This window comes from Haematobia irritans, chromosome 4 (assembly GCF_050003625.1).
Source record: "Haematobia irritans isolate KBUSLIRL chromosome 4, ASM5000362v1, whole genome shotgun sequence".
Classification (NCBI taxonomy): Eukaryota; Metazoa; Arthropoda; class Insecta; order Diptera; family Muscidae; genus Haematobia; species Haematobia irritans.
In genome coordinates this window covers 189930955-189947241 of record NC_134400.1, presented here as the reverse complement: position 1 = coordinate 189947241, position 16287 = coordinate 189930955, and the positions used below count along the sequence as shown (strand labels likewise).

The 16287-nt window shown below is 31.0% G+C and overlaps 1 protein-coding gene across 1 annotated transcript in view; it reads left to right on the top strand.

The window, feature by feature from the left end:
• The window catches only part of Rab26 (RAS oncogene family member Rab26), a 170646-nt gene extending 164191 nt beyond the window's left edge, over nt 1–6455 (top strand). Inside the window, exon 7 of the mRNA XM_075307614.1 lies at nt 5988–6455. Coding sequence (XP_075163729.1) covers nt 5988–6099 — 112 coding nt within the window. The 3' untranslated portion in view covers nt 6100–6455. The remainder of the gene's footprint in view (nt 1–5987) is intronic.
• Nucleotides 6456–16287: the final 9832 nt, after the last annotated feature.

Sequence of the window (16287 nt, the reverse complement as noted above, 5' to 3'; positions counted from 1 at the left end):
TTTCCCCTTCCTTTTGCCGTATAAAACTCCTATCCCGGAAGCTGCTTGTAGTCGGCTTTGACGTAAGTTTCGTCGTCCATTACCACGCAGTCAAACTTCGTCAGCATCGTCGTGTACAGCCTCCGGGATCGCGCTTTGACCGTCGTATTTTGTTTATCATCGCGATTTGGAGTCACTACCTACTTGTAAGTCGATAGTCCGGCTCGTTTTTTGGCTCGATGCACGGTTGTAGACGATACACCCAGCTTATTTGCGGCATCTCGGAGAGAGAGGTTAGGGTTTCGCTTGAAACTACCGGCAACTCTCTTTGTCGTCTCAGCGGCTTCCGGTTTTCGATTCCCCCCCGATCCAGACTTCCTGGCTGTCGACAAACGTTCCCCAAACACTTTAATTACATTTGTAACGGTTGATTTGGCAACTTTTAGCGATTTTGCCAGCTTTGCATGCGAGTAGCTCGGATTTTCGCGATGCGCGAGCAATATTTTGATACGCTGCTCTTCTTGCGTGGACGGCATTTTGACAACTGAAGAGTGAATTCCAAAATCAAAATAGGAGCAACATTCTACACACACACACCTTCAAAATGAGGGGTGTTCAGGTTTTTTAAATGCAAAATTGAAAGAAATACGTCAAGTTTATATTGACCAAATTTTGACCGTCTCACCCTTTATGCTCTGTATAGGTTTTATTGTATTTACCATAGACCCTTTAATACATAGATGATCCACTATTCTCTTTAAAAAAAATGTGTCAGTTCCAAAAATTAATTTTCTGACATTTCGTTTTGATTTTTTCGTAAAGAGTCAGTCCCAAACATTAATTTTCGTGCATTTGCTTTGGTGTTGTTCGTAAAGAGCAATGCTGCTCAAAATTAAATTTCGTATTTTCGCGATTTTGGTCACAATTTTTTGTTCAAATATGAACTTTTAATATATTAATTTATTTATAAATCCTCTGTTGCATCATACACGTTCTAATTTTGTGTAAAATTGGCAAACTACAAAAAGGAAAACGAAAGAGATTGTAAGCGTGCTCTTATTTTTCTCGTTTATTCTTAATCTTCGGAACTGTCAAAAATAGTTTGGCACTCATGGCTCATCTATCTAAAGTCTATAGTCTATGGTATTTACCACTTGCTGTTATTTGCATTCTTACTGTGACAGTTATATGTTGATGCAACAACGGCATAAACTGCATAAAGCACTACGCATTTGGGATCACTACAGAGAATGAGAGTGATTTAACATAACATTCTTACTGTGACTGTTATAAGTTGAGGCAACAACGGCATAAACAGCATACAGCACTATGCATTTGGGATCACTACAGAGAATGAGAGTGATTTAACATTGTTTTTATTATTTCCAGTAACCATATCCTCTAGTTGTACATTCTTACTAGTAGTTACAGGTTACAACAACAAGTCGTTAAGTACCATTCACTCACAATCATTGCATAGAGAATGAGAGTGTTATATTATCATTGTTAATTGCTACTTTGAACTCTGAGAGGTTACTGAGGTTAATTAACCCAGATATGCTGACGGGCATATTATTGCAACAATCTTTGTAGTTTTCCATAATAGCATTATTCTGACAGATTATATTACAAAACTGAAGAAAGAATAAAAAAATATATTTTTTAACTTGGATTTTGGGTCCGTACTACATGTAGTACGCTCGGCATTTACGAAAGCAAAAGACAGTATTTTCTTGGGATTTAATTCGTCGTTTATTATTCAGGAACTTTTGTGTACATATGTAAAGACAAAACAAATTAATAAACAAAATTATTTGGGGTGTAGTACACCACATTACACTTTACATGGAGCGGCACATCACATTTAATGCAGCGTGTAGTGGTCTTATTGTGGCAATGATTACAACGTAGCTGTTTATATTTTCCATCGGCTTGACGTGTGTTCTCAGTAAGTAGATGATCTTTTCGATCAAATCTGATGTCGCATGGTAATCCCGATGGAAGCGTTGCTGAGGGTTTCTCATAAGTAGATATTAAAATCGTGGCAATGCGCCGACGAAATGATAAATGGTCCATTTTACCTCCCATATGGCTATGTTGAATTTTGCAAAAACTCTTAATCACTTTCTCCTAATGCATTTATTATCTCATTAACCCTTATATTATGTTTGGGGTCATCTGATGATGATATGGTATTTTTCATCAGCGCATTTCTTAATGTTGGAATATAATTAAAAGTTCTTACTACTCAGCAAGAATTCACTACATGTCAACAAATTGTGCGTTGAGTAGTAAGAACTTTTATTTATATTCCAACAGTAAGAAATGCGCGGATGAAAAATGCGACGTGGGTCATCAAATGACCCCAAGGGTTAAATGTTAAAGGGTTAAATGTTAAAAATAAGTTCTTGTTTTCACCATTTTTGCACACTAATGCCGAACGTACTACATGTAGTACGTCAGCAAATACATCAACTAAAATCACATATAATTTTTTTTCACATATACTTTTGCTACGTATTGGTTTTTACAACTATTATAATTAAAATAAGTATATACGGCCGTAAGTTCGGCCAGGCCGAATCTTATGTACCCTCCACCATGGATTGCGTAGGAACTTCTACTAAAGGCTGTCATCCACAATCGAATTACTTGGGTTGCGATAACACTTGCCGATGGCAAGGAATCGTAAAACTTTTTAACACTGTCTTCTAAATTGTAAGTTAGCCCATACGGGGTATATATTAAACAAAAAAAGGCCGATTAAATACGTATATAATATAGTTTGACAAAATTTTCTATAGAAATGAAAACTTGACAAAATTTTCTATAGAAATAAAATTTTGACAAAATTTTCTATAGAAATAAAATGTTGACAAAATTTTCTATGGAAGTAAAATGTTGACAAAATTTTGTATAGAAATAAAATGTTGACAAAATTTTCTACAGAAATAAATTTTTTGCAAAATTTTCTATAAAAATAAAATTTTGACAAAACTTTCTATGGAAATAAAATTTTGACAAACATTTCTATAGAAATAAACGTTTGACAAAACTTTCTATAGAAATGAAATTTTGACACAACTTTCTATAATAATAAAATTTGACAAAATTTTCTATGGAAATAAAGTTTTGGTAGTAATAAGTCATCGGCTATATATAACTAAAGACCGATATTGACCAATTTTTACATGGCTGTTAGAGGCCATATATTGACAAAATGTACCAAATTTCAACCGGATCGGATGACTTTTGCTATATATACTTATGGACCGATATGGACCAATTTTTGCATGGTTGTTAGATACCATATACTAACACCATGTACCAAATTTCAACTGGATCGGATGAATTTCGCTCCTCCAAGAGGCTCCTGAGGTCAAATCTGGGGATCGGTTTATATGGGAGCTATATATAATTATGGACCGATATGGACCAATTTTTGCATGGTTGTTAGATACCATATACTAACACCATGTACCAAATTTCAACTGGATCGGATGAATTTCGCTCCTCCAAGAGGCTCCTGAGGTCAAATCTGGGGATCGGTTTATATGGGAGCTATATATAATTATGAACCGATATGGACCAATTTTTGCATGGTTGTTAGAGACCGTGTACTAACATCAGGTACCACATTTCAACCGGATCGGATGAAGTTTTCCCCTCCAAGAGGCTCCGGAGGTCAAATCTGGGGATCGGTTTATATGGGGGCTATATATAATTATGGACCGACATGGACCAATTTTTGCATGGGTGTTAGAGACCGTATACTAAGACCACGTACTAAATTTCAACCGGATCGGATGAATTTTGCTCCTCCAAGAGGCTCCGGAGTTCAAATCTGGGGATCGGTTTATATGGGAGCTATATAAAATTATGAACCGATATGGACCAATTTTTGCATGGTTGTTAGAGACCGTATACTAACATCAGGTACCACATTTCAACCGGATCGGATGAATTTTTCCCCTCCAAGAGGCTCCGGAGGTCAAATCTGGGGATCGGTTTATATGGGGGCTATATATAATTATGGACCGACATGGACCAATTTTTGCATGGGTGTTAGAGACCGTATACTAAGATCACGTACTAAATTTCAACCGGATCGGATGAATTTTGCTCCTCCAAGAGGCTCCGGAGGTCAAATCTGGGGATCGGTTTATATGGGAGATATATATAATTATGGACCGATATGGACCAATTTTTGCATGGTTGTTAGAGGCCGTATACTAACATCAGGTACCAAATTTCAACCGGATCGGATGAATTTTGCTGCTCCAAGAGGCTCCGGAGGTCAAATCTGGGGATCGGTTTATATGGGAGCTATATATAATTATGGACCGATATGGACCAATTTTTGCATGGTTGTTAGAGACCGTATACTAACATCAGGTACCACATTTCAACCGGATCGGATGAAGTTTTCCCCTCCAAGAGGCTCCGGAGGTCAAATCTGGGGATCGGTTTATATGGGGGCTATATATAATTATGGACCGACATGGACCAATTTTTGCATGGGTGTTAGAGACCGTATACTAAGACCACGTACTAAATTTTAACCGGATCGGATGAATTTTGCTCCTCCAAGAGGCTCCGGAGTTCAAATCTGGGGATCGGTTTATATGGGAGCTATATAAAATTATGAACCGATATGGACCAATTTTTGCATGGTTGTTAGAGACCGTATACTAACATCAGGTACCACATTTCAACCGGATCGGATGAATTTTTCCCCTCCAAGAGGCTCCGGAGTTCAAATCTGGGGATCGGTTTATATGGGGGCTATATATAATTATGGACCGACATGGACCAATTTTTGCATGGGTGTTAGAGACCGTATACTAAGACCACGTACTAAATTTCAACCGGATCGGATGAATTTTGCTCCTCCAAGAGGCTCCGGAGGTCAAATCTGGGGATCGGTTTATATGGGAGCTATATATAATTATGGACCGATATGGACCAATTTTTGCATGGTTGTTAGAGGCCGTATACTAACAGCAGGTACCAAATTTCAACCGGATCGGATGAATTTTGCTGCTCCGGGAGGCTCCCCAAGCCAAATTTGGGGATCGGTTTATATGGGGGCTATACGTAAACGTGGTCCGATATGGCCGATTTTCAATACCATCCGACCTGCATCAATAACAACTACTTGTGCCTAGTTTCAAGTCGATAGCTTGTTTCGTTCGGAAGTTAGCGTGATTTCCACAGACGGACGGACAGCCGGACAGACGGACAGGCGGACAGGCGGACAGATGGACAGACGGACGGACATGCTCAGATCGACTCAGAATTTCACCACGACCCAGAATATATATACTTTATGGGGTCTTAGAGCAATATTTCGATGTGTTACAAACGGAATGACAAAGTTAATATACCCCCCATCCTATGGTGGTGGGTATAAAAACATAGAAACGCAACAACAATAAAATATGCATATAGAACTTTTTCTCACAGATTACGTGACATCTTCACACTTTTGCCAATTTCACAAAACTGAAATCTCTGATCCAAAAAAATACACATAAGCAGTTACCTTAGACAAAACTTATCAACGCATGGTTTGTTGACCGTTATATTCTGTAGCACACCAACAAGTAGATTAGAAAATGTAAAGCACTGTAAACGCAGAAACCTGAACATAACAGGTGTACTACATGTAGTACGGTCGGCATATCTGGGTTAAGAGTCAATTATTTCCAGCATTGAAATAAATAACGGCTACTCTAACATGTTTCCTGTGTGGTAGTAACAAATCATTTTAGTATAGAAAAATCTTAAAATTAAATTCCTAGGACTTGTTTTTTTTTATCATTTGAGATTCAAGAACCGCTAGTGGTTATGAAATATTATTTCATAAAACCAACTTTGTAAAAATAAAGTAATTATATTTTTTTCCTGTTGACCTTTTTCTTACTTTGTAAATGTAATACATTGTCTTAATTTCATGAATATTGCATATGCTAATTTATTCCTTTATGTTTTTGTCTCCTTCACAGGCAATTGAAGAATCGCGGTCATGATCAAAGTGATGCGGGAAAATTTAATGTTCATGATTTTGTACGAGATAATACAAAGGCTAAAAGTATATGTGCTCAGTGTAGTTTTTAAGTATTCCGCGGGTCAAATAACAACCATCCCGGAGAGATAAGAGAAGAGAAGCACAAGAGATGAAAAATCAAACATCTAAAATATGCTACGGTTTCCTGACCAGATAAAACATAAAACAGACAAAACCCCCCTCCCCAAAAAAAAAAAACAACAACCTCCCAGAAAACTTAACTGAAAATTATCCCCATCCCAACAAAAAAAAAGGAAAATTCCATCATTTTTTATAATTCTACATCTCCACTTTCAATCTTAAATAATTGCCAGAGGAAAAGTTTTTTTTTTTTAATTTTTTACGTTTTTCATAGCATACAACAACTTTTGAATCTTAGCTAATAACAATTCCCATTTGAGTAGAAGTGAGGTTTTTTCTTTTGTCATTCCCAAGAAGTCAGGCAGGTCTTTTGTTTTAATAATTTCATAATTCAAGCCTTAGGCTGGTTTTAAATTCAAACCGTTTTGTTGTTTTAGCAGCAAGATATTTTCTATTTAAACAAACTTAAAAACAGAAATATTCACTCAACATTTTTTACACTGAAAAATTACGAGTTTTTTTTTATAAAAAAAAATAAGAAAGAAGTGTAAGGCCAAAGGACTAGGCCGAAAGTTTGCCACACCATAAATACAAATTCTTTAATCTATAAGTCAGCAAGAATATACTGGTGAATTTTTAACTGAATATAAATTAAAGTTAAAGGTGTTACAATTAATGTAAATTACATTATTATTTAATTAAGATTTCATGTAGTATAATATAATTTATTTTAAATTATTTTAATTTAATTGACTTTTATTTAATTTTTTTTATTGAAATAATTTATTATCACCAATGTAGAAGAGCCCTGTTTTTTTCTTTGTGTAAAGGTTCATTCTATGTCGTGTGGATACATACCAAAATTACTAGTCAAAAATAATTATACAAAATAAAATTAAAATAATATAGTAAATCAAAGTAATCTAGATGTTTTTTTTTGATTTTCACTTGTGAAGCATGAATTTTAGATTGAAGAGAATAAACCAAAAGACAGAGGTTTGCGTATTTGTTCAGACAAAAAAAGTTTTTGTCTTCAATCACGAAATTAATCGATCCAATTAATTTTTAATTGAAATGTCTAATATGACAAAAATGATAGTATCAATTAAAAAAATTAATTGCAATTCAATTAAAAAACTTTATTCATCCAATTAAAACATTAAATGATACTATTAATTTTTGTGATTGATTTTTATTTCAATTAAAACATTTGTTGAATCAAATTAAATTATTAACTGAATATTTTTTAAAACTCAATTAAGACTATAATTGGACGAAATGAAAAAAAGCTATTGTTGGGGCCGTTGGCTTAATAAAAAAAAAAACGATGAAAAAATGCAATAAAAAGCCGCAAAACAATGGTTTCTGATGAGAACCTCATACTCACTTGAACAACTATTAGATGGGGTTACAGATTACTTCCCGACTAGATTTCCAAAATTTTCATTTCCCTCAAATCTTCTTTAGATTTATATAATTCGAAAAGTCCCAACCAGAATTGGCGAAGATCCCCTTTATACCTAAGGATTTATGCAATCCCACCTTAACAAAATCAATGTTCGTCTGATTTTAATGCAAAGTGATTTGTCGCTGCAACGTGTGGTAGGGGTTTTCCGAACGTCTATCGTATCCTTAGCATGTTAGGTTGTCCACATGTGCGTATACGTATTATGAATTCGAAATACACATACGTCTCAGTTATTCCAAATATTTCTTGGCGTACATACCAGAGAATGAAAAAGAGCCAACATTCAATACTTACTCATGTACTGAACATGAGAAAGTATACCCTGCAAACATTTTCTATCGAAAGTGTATCGAAGTAGTTTCGCCGCGGAAGATAAAACTTTCGCAGGCGATATCATCTTCTTATCGAATTCGGGTCCCCGTTCGGGAACAAATGTCCCACTGCGCGATAGTGTTCTCGGGGAATCGAACCAGTGACTAAAAGTAGTTAGAAAACGATAGTTATTTTTAAAAAAATAAAAATGATGATCAGATGCACCGAGCATTGAACTCGGAACCTTTCGTTTTCAAGTCAGAGGCTCTCCCTCTGTGACACCCACGCTCGTTGGTTGATAGTGGCTTTTTACACACATGTACTCTCAGAGAGGTGCTACCCTGCAAACATTTTCTATCGAAAGTGTATCGAAGTAGTTTCGCCGCGGAAGATAAAACTTTCGCAGGCGATATCATCTTCTTATCGAATTCGGGTCCCCGTTCGGGAACAAATGTCCCACTGCGCGATAGTGTTCTCGGGGAATCGAACCAGTGACTAAAAGTAGTTAGAAAACGATAGTTATTTTTTAAAAAATAAAATCGATGATCAGATGCACCGAGCATTGAATTCGAAACCTTTCGAACCTTTCAAGTCAGAGGCTCTCCCTCTGTGCCACCCACGCTCGTTGGTTGATAGTGGCTTTTTACACACTTGTACTCTCAGAGAGGTGCTATTGAAAATTAGTTATGTCGATGTATGGAGTCTATATTTAGATTTTTGATCGCTGTTAGAGTCGAATTTGTTTCGAAACGGAAACACCCCACGCGATAGTTGTTTTTTTTTGTTGCTGTGCTTGAGGTTTTACTACCAGAAAACTTCCTGGCGATACGAAATAGTGACATCTTAGCGAAAGACAATAAAACTATCACCCAAATGTTGGCAGGGAGTAAACATTAATGATCTATATCAGGGCTGGCATTTTGGTACGATCTGATCAAAATTGGTCCATACAAATTATTAATTTTTAAATTTGGCCCGATGGTCGGACCAAATGGAATTTAATTGATTTTAGTACGTCAAATCGATATTTTTTTTTAAATTTTCTACAGAAATAAAATTTTGTGAAAATTTTCTACAGAAGTAAAATTGTGACAAAATTTTCTAAAGAAGTAAAATTGTGACAAAATTTTCTATAGAAATAAAATTTTCTACAGAAATAAAATTTTGACAAAATTTTCTACAGAAATAAAATTTTGACAAAATTTTCTATAGAAATAAAATTTTGACAAAATTTTCTATAGAAGTAAAATTTTGACAAAATTTTCTATAGAAATAAAATTTTCTATAGAAATAAAATTTTCTATAGAAACAAAATTTTGACAAAATTTTCTATAGAAAAAAAAATTTAACAAAATGTTCTATAGAAATAGCATTTTGACAAGATTTTCTTTAGAAATAAAATTTTGACAAAATTTTCTATCGAAGTAAAATTGTGGAAAAATTTTAACTTTTAATTGAAATTTTAATTTAATTTGGGAAAATTCTAAAGAAATAAAATTTTCTACACAAAAAAAATTTTGACAAAATTTTCTATAGAAATAAAATTGTGACAAAATTTTCTATAGAAATAAAATTTTGACAAAAATTTCTACAGAAATAAAATTTTGACAAAATTTTCTATAGAAATAAAATTTTAACAAAATTTTCTATCGAAGTAAAATTGTGGAAAAATTTTAACTTTTAATTGAAATTTTAGTTTAATTTGGGAAAATTCTATAGAAATAAAATTTTCTACAAAAATAAAATTTTGACAAAATTTTCTATAAAATTTTGACAAGATTTTCTATAGAAATAAAATTTTGACAAAATTTTCTACAGAAATAAAATTTTGACAAAATTTTCTATAGAAATAAAATTTTAACAAAATTTTCTATGGAAATAAAATGTTAGCAAAATTTTCTATAGAAATAAAATTTTGACATAATTTTCTATAGAAATAAAATTATGACAAAATTTTCTATAGAAATAAAATATTGATAAAATTTCTATGGAAATAATATTTTAATAAAATTTTCTATAGAAATAAAATTTTGACAAAATTTTCCGTAGGAACAAAAAATGACGAAAAAATCGAAGTAAAATTGTGGAAAATTTTTAACTTTTAATTGAAATTTTAATTTAATTTGGGAAAATGGTACGCTGGTACGAATTTGGTAAAATTTAAACTTTTAAATTTTATTCTTTTAATTTTAGTCCAATTTTGGAAAAATTTTGGTCCAAAATAAAATTCATTGTGACAACACTGATCTATATACTCAACACACCAAACCTATTCTACCACTAATAATTGCATACTCTCTCTCTCTCTCTCTCTCTCTTGCATTCTCTGCTTCTCATATATAAACAACATACATCAGGGATTGACAGAGAGAAATTATGCACTTGGAGATATGTTACTTGCTAATAATATAAAGATAGTTTTTTTAATAATTTTTTGCAAAAAGGCTTTGAAGAAAATAGAATTTTATAGATATTTTTAATATGATATTGATTTATTATATGATAAAAGTTTTAGAATTTCAATGATATTAACTTGTTAATGGAATAATAAGTTACTTTGATTTCAAAAAAAAAAATTCAAATAAAACAACAAATGATGCTTTTTGTATTTGTCTCTGCTTACATATTTGTTGCTCCTTTTCTTTTAGCGAGTCAGAAATATATTGTTCATTAATTATATTAGAAACACATTAATATTTTCATTCTTCCTATGAATTGTTAAATAATGCCTCTTGAAATTATGCGAAACTGCATGAGAAAAAAGATTGATTGAAGATTGAAAAATAGTGTTTCAAAATCGAAAAGTGTTATGAAAATCCACATTCATTTTTTCGTGTGTAAAAAAATGGTTTTGTGCTTTAATTGATCAAAATTTTGGAGAGTAAAAGTGGGTACTAGTTTTTGGTTTCCGAGCCGAAAACCAATTTATTTCCACGATATATTGTTTAAATAAATTAATTTCATAAGACAAAATTTTATGGGATCGTTGCTTTAATACTTTCCATCCAAATATAAATATAACCAGTTTCATATATTTTTATACCCTCCACCATAGGATGGGGGTATATTAACTTTGTCATTTCGTTTGTAACACATCGAAATATTGCTCTAAGACCCCATAAAGTATATATATTCTGGGACGTGGTGAAATTCTGAGTCGATCTAAGCATGTCCGTCCGTCCATACGTCCGTCCGTCTGTTGAAATCACGCTAACTTCCGAACGAAATAAGCTATCGACTTGAAACTTGGCACTAGTAGTTGTTATTCATGTAGGTCAGATGGTATTGCAAATGGGTCATATCGGTCCACTTTTACGTATAGCCCCCATATAAAGGGACCCTCAGATTTGGCTTGTGGAGCCTCTAACAGAAGCATATTTCATCCGATCCGGCTGAAATTTGGTACATGGTGTTAGTATATGGTCTCTAACAACCGTGCAAAAATTGGTCCACATCGGTCCATAATTATATATAGCCCCCATATAAACCGATCCCCCGATTTGGCTTGCGGAGCCTCTAAGAGAAGCAAATTTCATCCGATCCGGCTGAAATTTGGTACATGGTGTTAGTATATGGTCTCTAATGACCACGCAAAATTGGTCCACATCGGTGCATAATTATATATAGCCCCCATATAAACCGATCACCAGATTTGACCTCCGGAGCCTCTTGGAAGACCAAAATTCATCTGATTCAGTTGATATTTGGTACGTGGTGTTAATATATGGCCTCAAACACCCATGCAAAAATTGGTCGAAATCGGTCCCAAATTATATATAGCCCCCATATAAACCGATCACCAGATTTGACCTCCGGAGCCTCTTGGAAGACCAAAATTCATCTGATTCAGTTGATATTTGGTACGTGGTGTTAATATATGGCCTCAAACACCCATGCAAAAATTGGTCGAAATCGGTCCCAAATTATATATAGCCCCCATATAAACCGATCCCCAGATTCGACCTCCGGAGCTCCTTGGAAGAGCAAAATTCCTCCGATTCGGTTGAAATTTGGTACGTGATGTTAGTATATGGCCGCTAACAACCATACCAAAATTGGTCCATATCGGTCTATAGTTATATATAGCCGATCTCCAATCACACAAAAATTGGTCCATATCGGTTCATAATCATGATAGCCACTCGAGCCAAAAATAATTTACCAAAATTTTATTTCTACAGAAAATTTTGTCAGAATTTTATTTCTACAGAAAATTTTGTCAAAATTTTATTTCTATAGAAAATTTTGTTAAAATTTTATTGTGTTCATAATCAAATTTTCATCATTGTCAAAATTTTATTTCTATTTTGTTAAAATTTTATTCGATTCATAACCATAGTTGCCACTCGAGCCAAAAATAATCTACCAAAATTTTATTTCTTTAGAAAATTTTGTCAAAATTTTATTTCTATAGAAAATTTTGTCAAAATTTTATTTCTACAGAAAATTTTGTTAAAATTGTATTGTGTTCATAATCAAATTTTCATCATTGTCAAAATTTTATTTCTATTTTGTTAAAATTTTATTCGGTTCATAATCATGGTTGCCACTTGAGCCAAAAATAATCTACCAAAATTTTATTTCTATAGAAAATTTTGTTAAAATTTTATTGTGTTCATAATCAAATTTTCATCATTGTCAAAATTTTATATCTATTTTGTTAAAATTTTATTCGGTTCATAATCATGGTTGCCACTCGAGCCAAAAATAATCTACCAAAATTTTATTTCTATAGAAAATTTTGTCAAAATTTTATTTCTACAGAAAATTTTGTCAAAATTTTATTTCTATAGAAAATTTTGTTAAAATTTTATTGTGTTCATAATCAAATTTTCATCATTGTCAAAATTTTATTTCTATTTTGTTAAAATTTTATTCGGTTCATAATCATGGTTGCCACTCGAGCTAAAAATAATCTACCAAAATTTTATTTCTATAGAAAATTTTGTCAAAATTTTATTTCTACAGAAAATTTTGTCAAAATTTTATTTCTATAGAAAATTTTGTTAAAATTTTATTGTGTTCATAATAAAATTTTCATCATTGTCAAAATTTTATTTCTATTTTGTTAAAATTTTATTCGGTTCATAATCATGATAGCCACTCGAGCCAAAAATAATTTACCAAAATTTTATTTCTACAGAAAATTTTGTCAGAATTTTATTTCTACAGAAAATTTTGTCAAAATTTTATTTCTATAGAAAATTTTGTTAAAATTTTATTGTGTTCATAATCAAATTTTCATCATTGTCAAAATTTTATTTCTATTTTGTTAAAATTTTATTCGATTCATAACCATAGTTGCCACTCGAGCCAAAAATAATCTACCAAAATTTTATTTCTTTAGAAAATTTTGTCAAAATTTTATTTCTATAGAAAATTTTGTCAAAATTTTATTTCTGCAGAAAATTTTGTTAAAATTGTATTGTGTTCATAATCAAATTTTCATCATTGTCAAAATTTTATTTCTATTTTGTTAAAATTTTATTCGGTTCATAATCATGGTTGCCACTTGAGCCAAAAATAATCTACCAAAATTTTATTTCTATAGAAAATTTTGTTAAAATTTTATTGTGTTCATAATCAAATTTTCATCATTGTCAAAATTTTATTTCTATTTTGTTAAAATTTTATTCGGTTCATAATCATGGTTGCCACTCGAGCCAAAAATAATCTACCAAAATTTTATTTCTATAGAAAATTTTGTCAAAATTTTATTTCTACAGAAAATTTTGTCAAAATTTTATTTCTATAGAAAATTTTGTTAAAATTTTATTGTGTTCATAATCAAATTTTCATCATTGTCAAAATTTTATTTCTATTTTGTTAAAATTTTATTCGGTTCATAATCATGGTTGCCACTCGAGCTAAAAATAATCTACCAAAATTTTATTTCTATAGAAAATTTTGTCAAAATTTTATTTCTACAGAAAATTTTGTCAAAATTTTATTTCTATAGAAAATTTTGTTAAAATTTTATTGTGTTCATAATAAAATTTTCATCATTGTCAAAATTTTATTTCTATTTTGTTAAAATTTTATTCGGTTCATAATCATGGTTGCCACTCGAGCCAAAAATAATCTACCAAAATTTTATTTCTACAGAAAATTTTGTCAGAATTTTATTTCTACAGAAAATTTTGTCAAAATTTTATTTCTATAGAAAATTTTGTTAAAATTTTATTGTGTTCATAATCAAATTTTCATCATTGTCAAAATTTTATTTCTATTTTGTTAAAATTTTATTCGATTCATAACCATAGTTGCCACTCGAGCCAAAAATAATCTACCAAAATTTTATTTCTTTAGAAAATTTTGTCAAAATTTTATTTCTATAGAAAATTTTGTCAAAATTTTATTTCTGCAGAAAATTTTGTTAAAATTGTATTGTGTTCATAATCAAATTTTCATCATTGTCAAAATTTTATTTCTATTTTGTTAAAATTTTATTCGGTTCATAATCATGGTTGCCACTTGAGCCAAAAATAATCTACCAAAATTTTATTTCTATAGAAAATTTTGTTAAAATTTTATTGTGTTCATAATCAAATTTTCATCATTGTCAAAATTTTATTTCTATTTTGTTAAAATTTTATTCGGTTCATAATCATGGTTGCCACTCGAGCCAAAAATAATCTACCAAAATTTTATTTCTATAGAAAATTTTGTCAAAATTTTATTTCTACAGAAAATTTTGTCAAAATTTTATTTCTATAGAAAATTTTGTTAAAATTTTATTGTGTTCATAATCAAATTTTCATCATTGTCAAAATTTTATTTCTATTTTGTTAAAATTTTATTCGGTTCATAATCATGGTTGCCACTCGAGCTAAAAATAATCTACCAAAATTTTATTTCTATAGAAAATTTTGTCAAAATTTTATTTCTACAGAAAATTTTGTCAAAATTTTATTTCTATAGAAAATTTTGTTAAAATTTTATTGTGTTCATAATAAAATTTTCATCATTGTCAAAATTTTATTTCTATTTTGTTAAAATTTTATTCGGTTCATAATCATGGTTGCCACTCGAGCCAAAAATAATCTACCAAAATTTTATTTCTACAGAAAATTTTGTCAAAAATTTATTTCTATACAAAATTTTGTTAAAATTTTATTTCTATAGAAAATTTTGTCAGAATTATATTTCTATAGAAAATTTTGTCAAAATTTTATTTCTATAGAAAAATTCAAATTTTATTTCTATAGAAAAGCTTGTTAAAATTTCATTTCTGTAGAAAAGTTTGTTAAAATTACATTTCTGTAGAAATTTTGTCAAAATTTTCTTTCTATAGAAAATTTTGTAAAAATTTTATTTCTGTAGAAAAATTTGTCAAAATTTTATGTCTATAGAAAATTTTGTCAAACTAAATTATATACGTATGTGATCCATCTTTTTTCATTTAATATAACCACGTATGGACTTACATACAATTTAGAAGACGGTGTAAGGGGGTTTTAAGATACCTTGCCATCGGCAAGCGTTACCGCAACTTAAGTAATTCGATTGTGGAAGTTTCTACGCAATCCATGGTGGAGGACACATAAGCTTCGGCCTGGCCGAACTTACGGCCGTATATACTTGTTTTAACATCTAATTTAGTGAGATTTTTATTTATTTTAATAGGCTGTTTGGGTCAACTTGGGTATACTCGTAAATGCAAATAAAACATCTTAGTTTTTCTTTTTTTTAATATCTATAGAGGGCAATTAGATTCTATCTAAATTTACATTGATTGTAGATTTTAATTTTTACTTACAACGGGTTTGTTTAGTGTTTTGATGCAAAAAATCGTATATAGTAACCACCTTAAGTCTCTTTGGCCATCCCTGCAATAAATATTTGCCTATTGTACTATTTGTCGGTCTAATACATTTGTACAGGCCCCTAATAAGTACAAATTTTGCTATTTCAATTTCATAGTAAACATTTTGCAAACAATTATTTCAATAGTGGTAATTTATTTAACCCATGGGCAATATTGTCTTATATTCCCCCAATAGAGGGTGCTGGGATATTTCCAAGAAAACATTCCTTAGAAATAAATAATGAAATACCTAATTTATACCATTGACTTCACAGCACTCAGTGTATTTCATATTTTAATATCCGCTTTATACACAATTTGGGAAAATGAATTATTATCGTATGCTAATAAACAATTAATTAATTTCTTCATTTTCAAATACAAATGCAAAGGCACATAAAAGCCTATACACACGCACTCACATACCCACTCAATGACACATACACACACACATTCTTATGAATAAGGGTGGCTATTGAAAGTGAAATTAATTAAAATTAAATTGTTTTCCTAATACATAGATCCTGCCTTAAAGCTATCAAATATCCAGAAAAGGTTTATTAGTCTTGT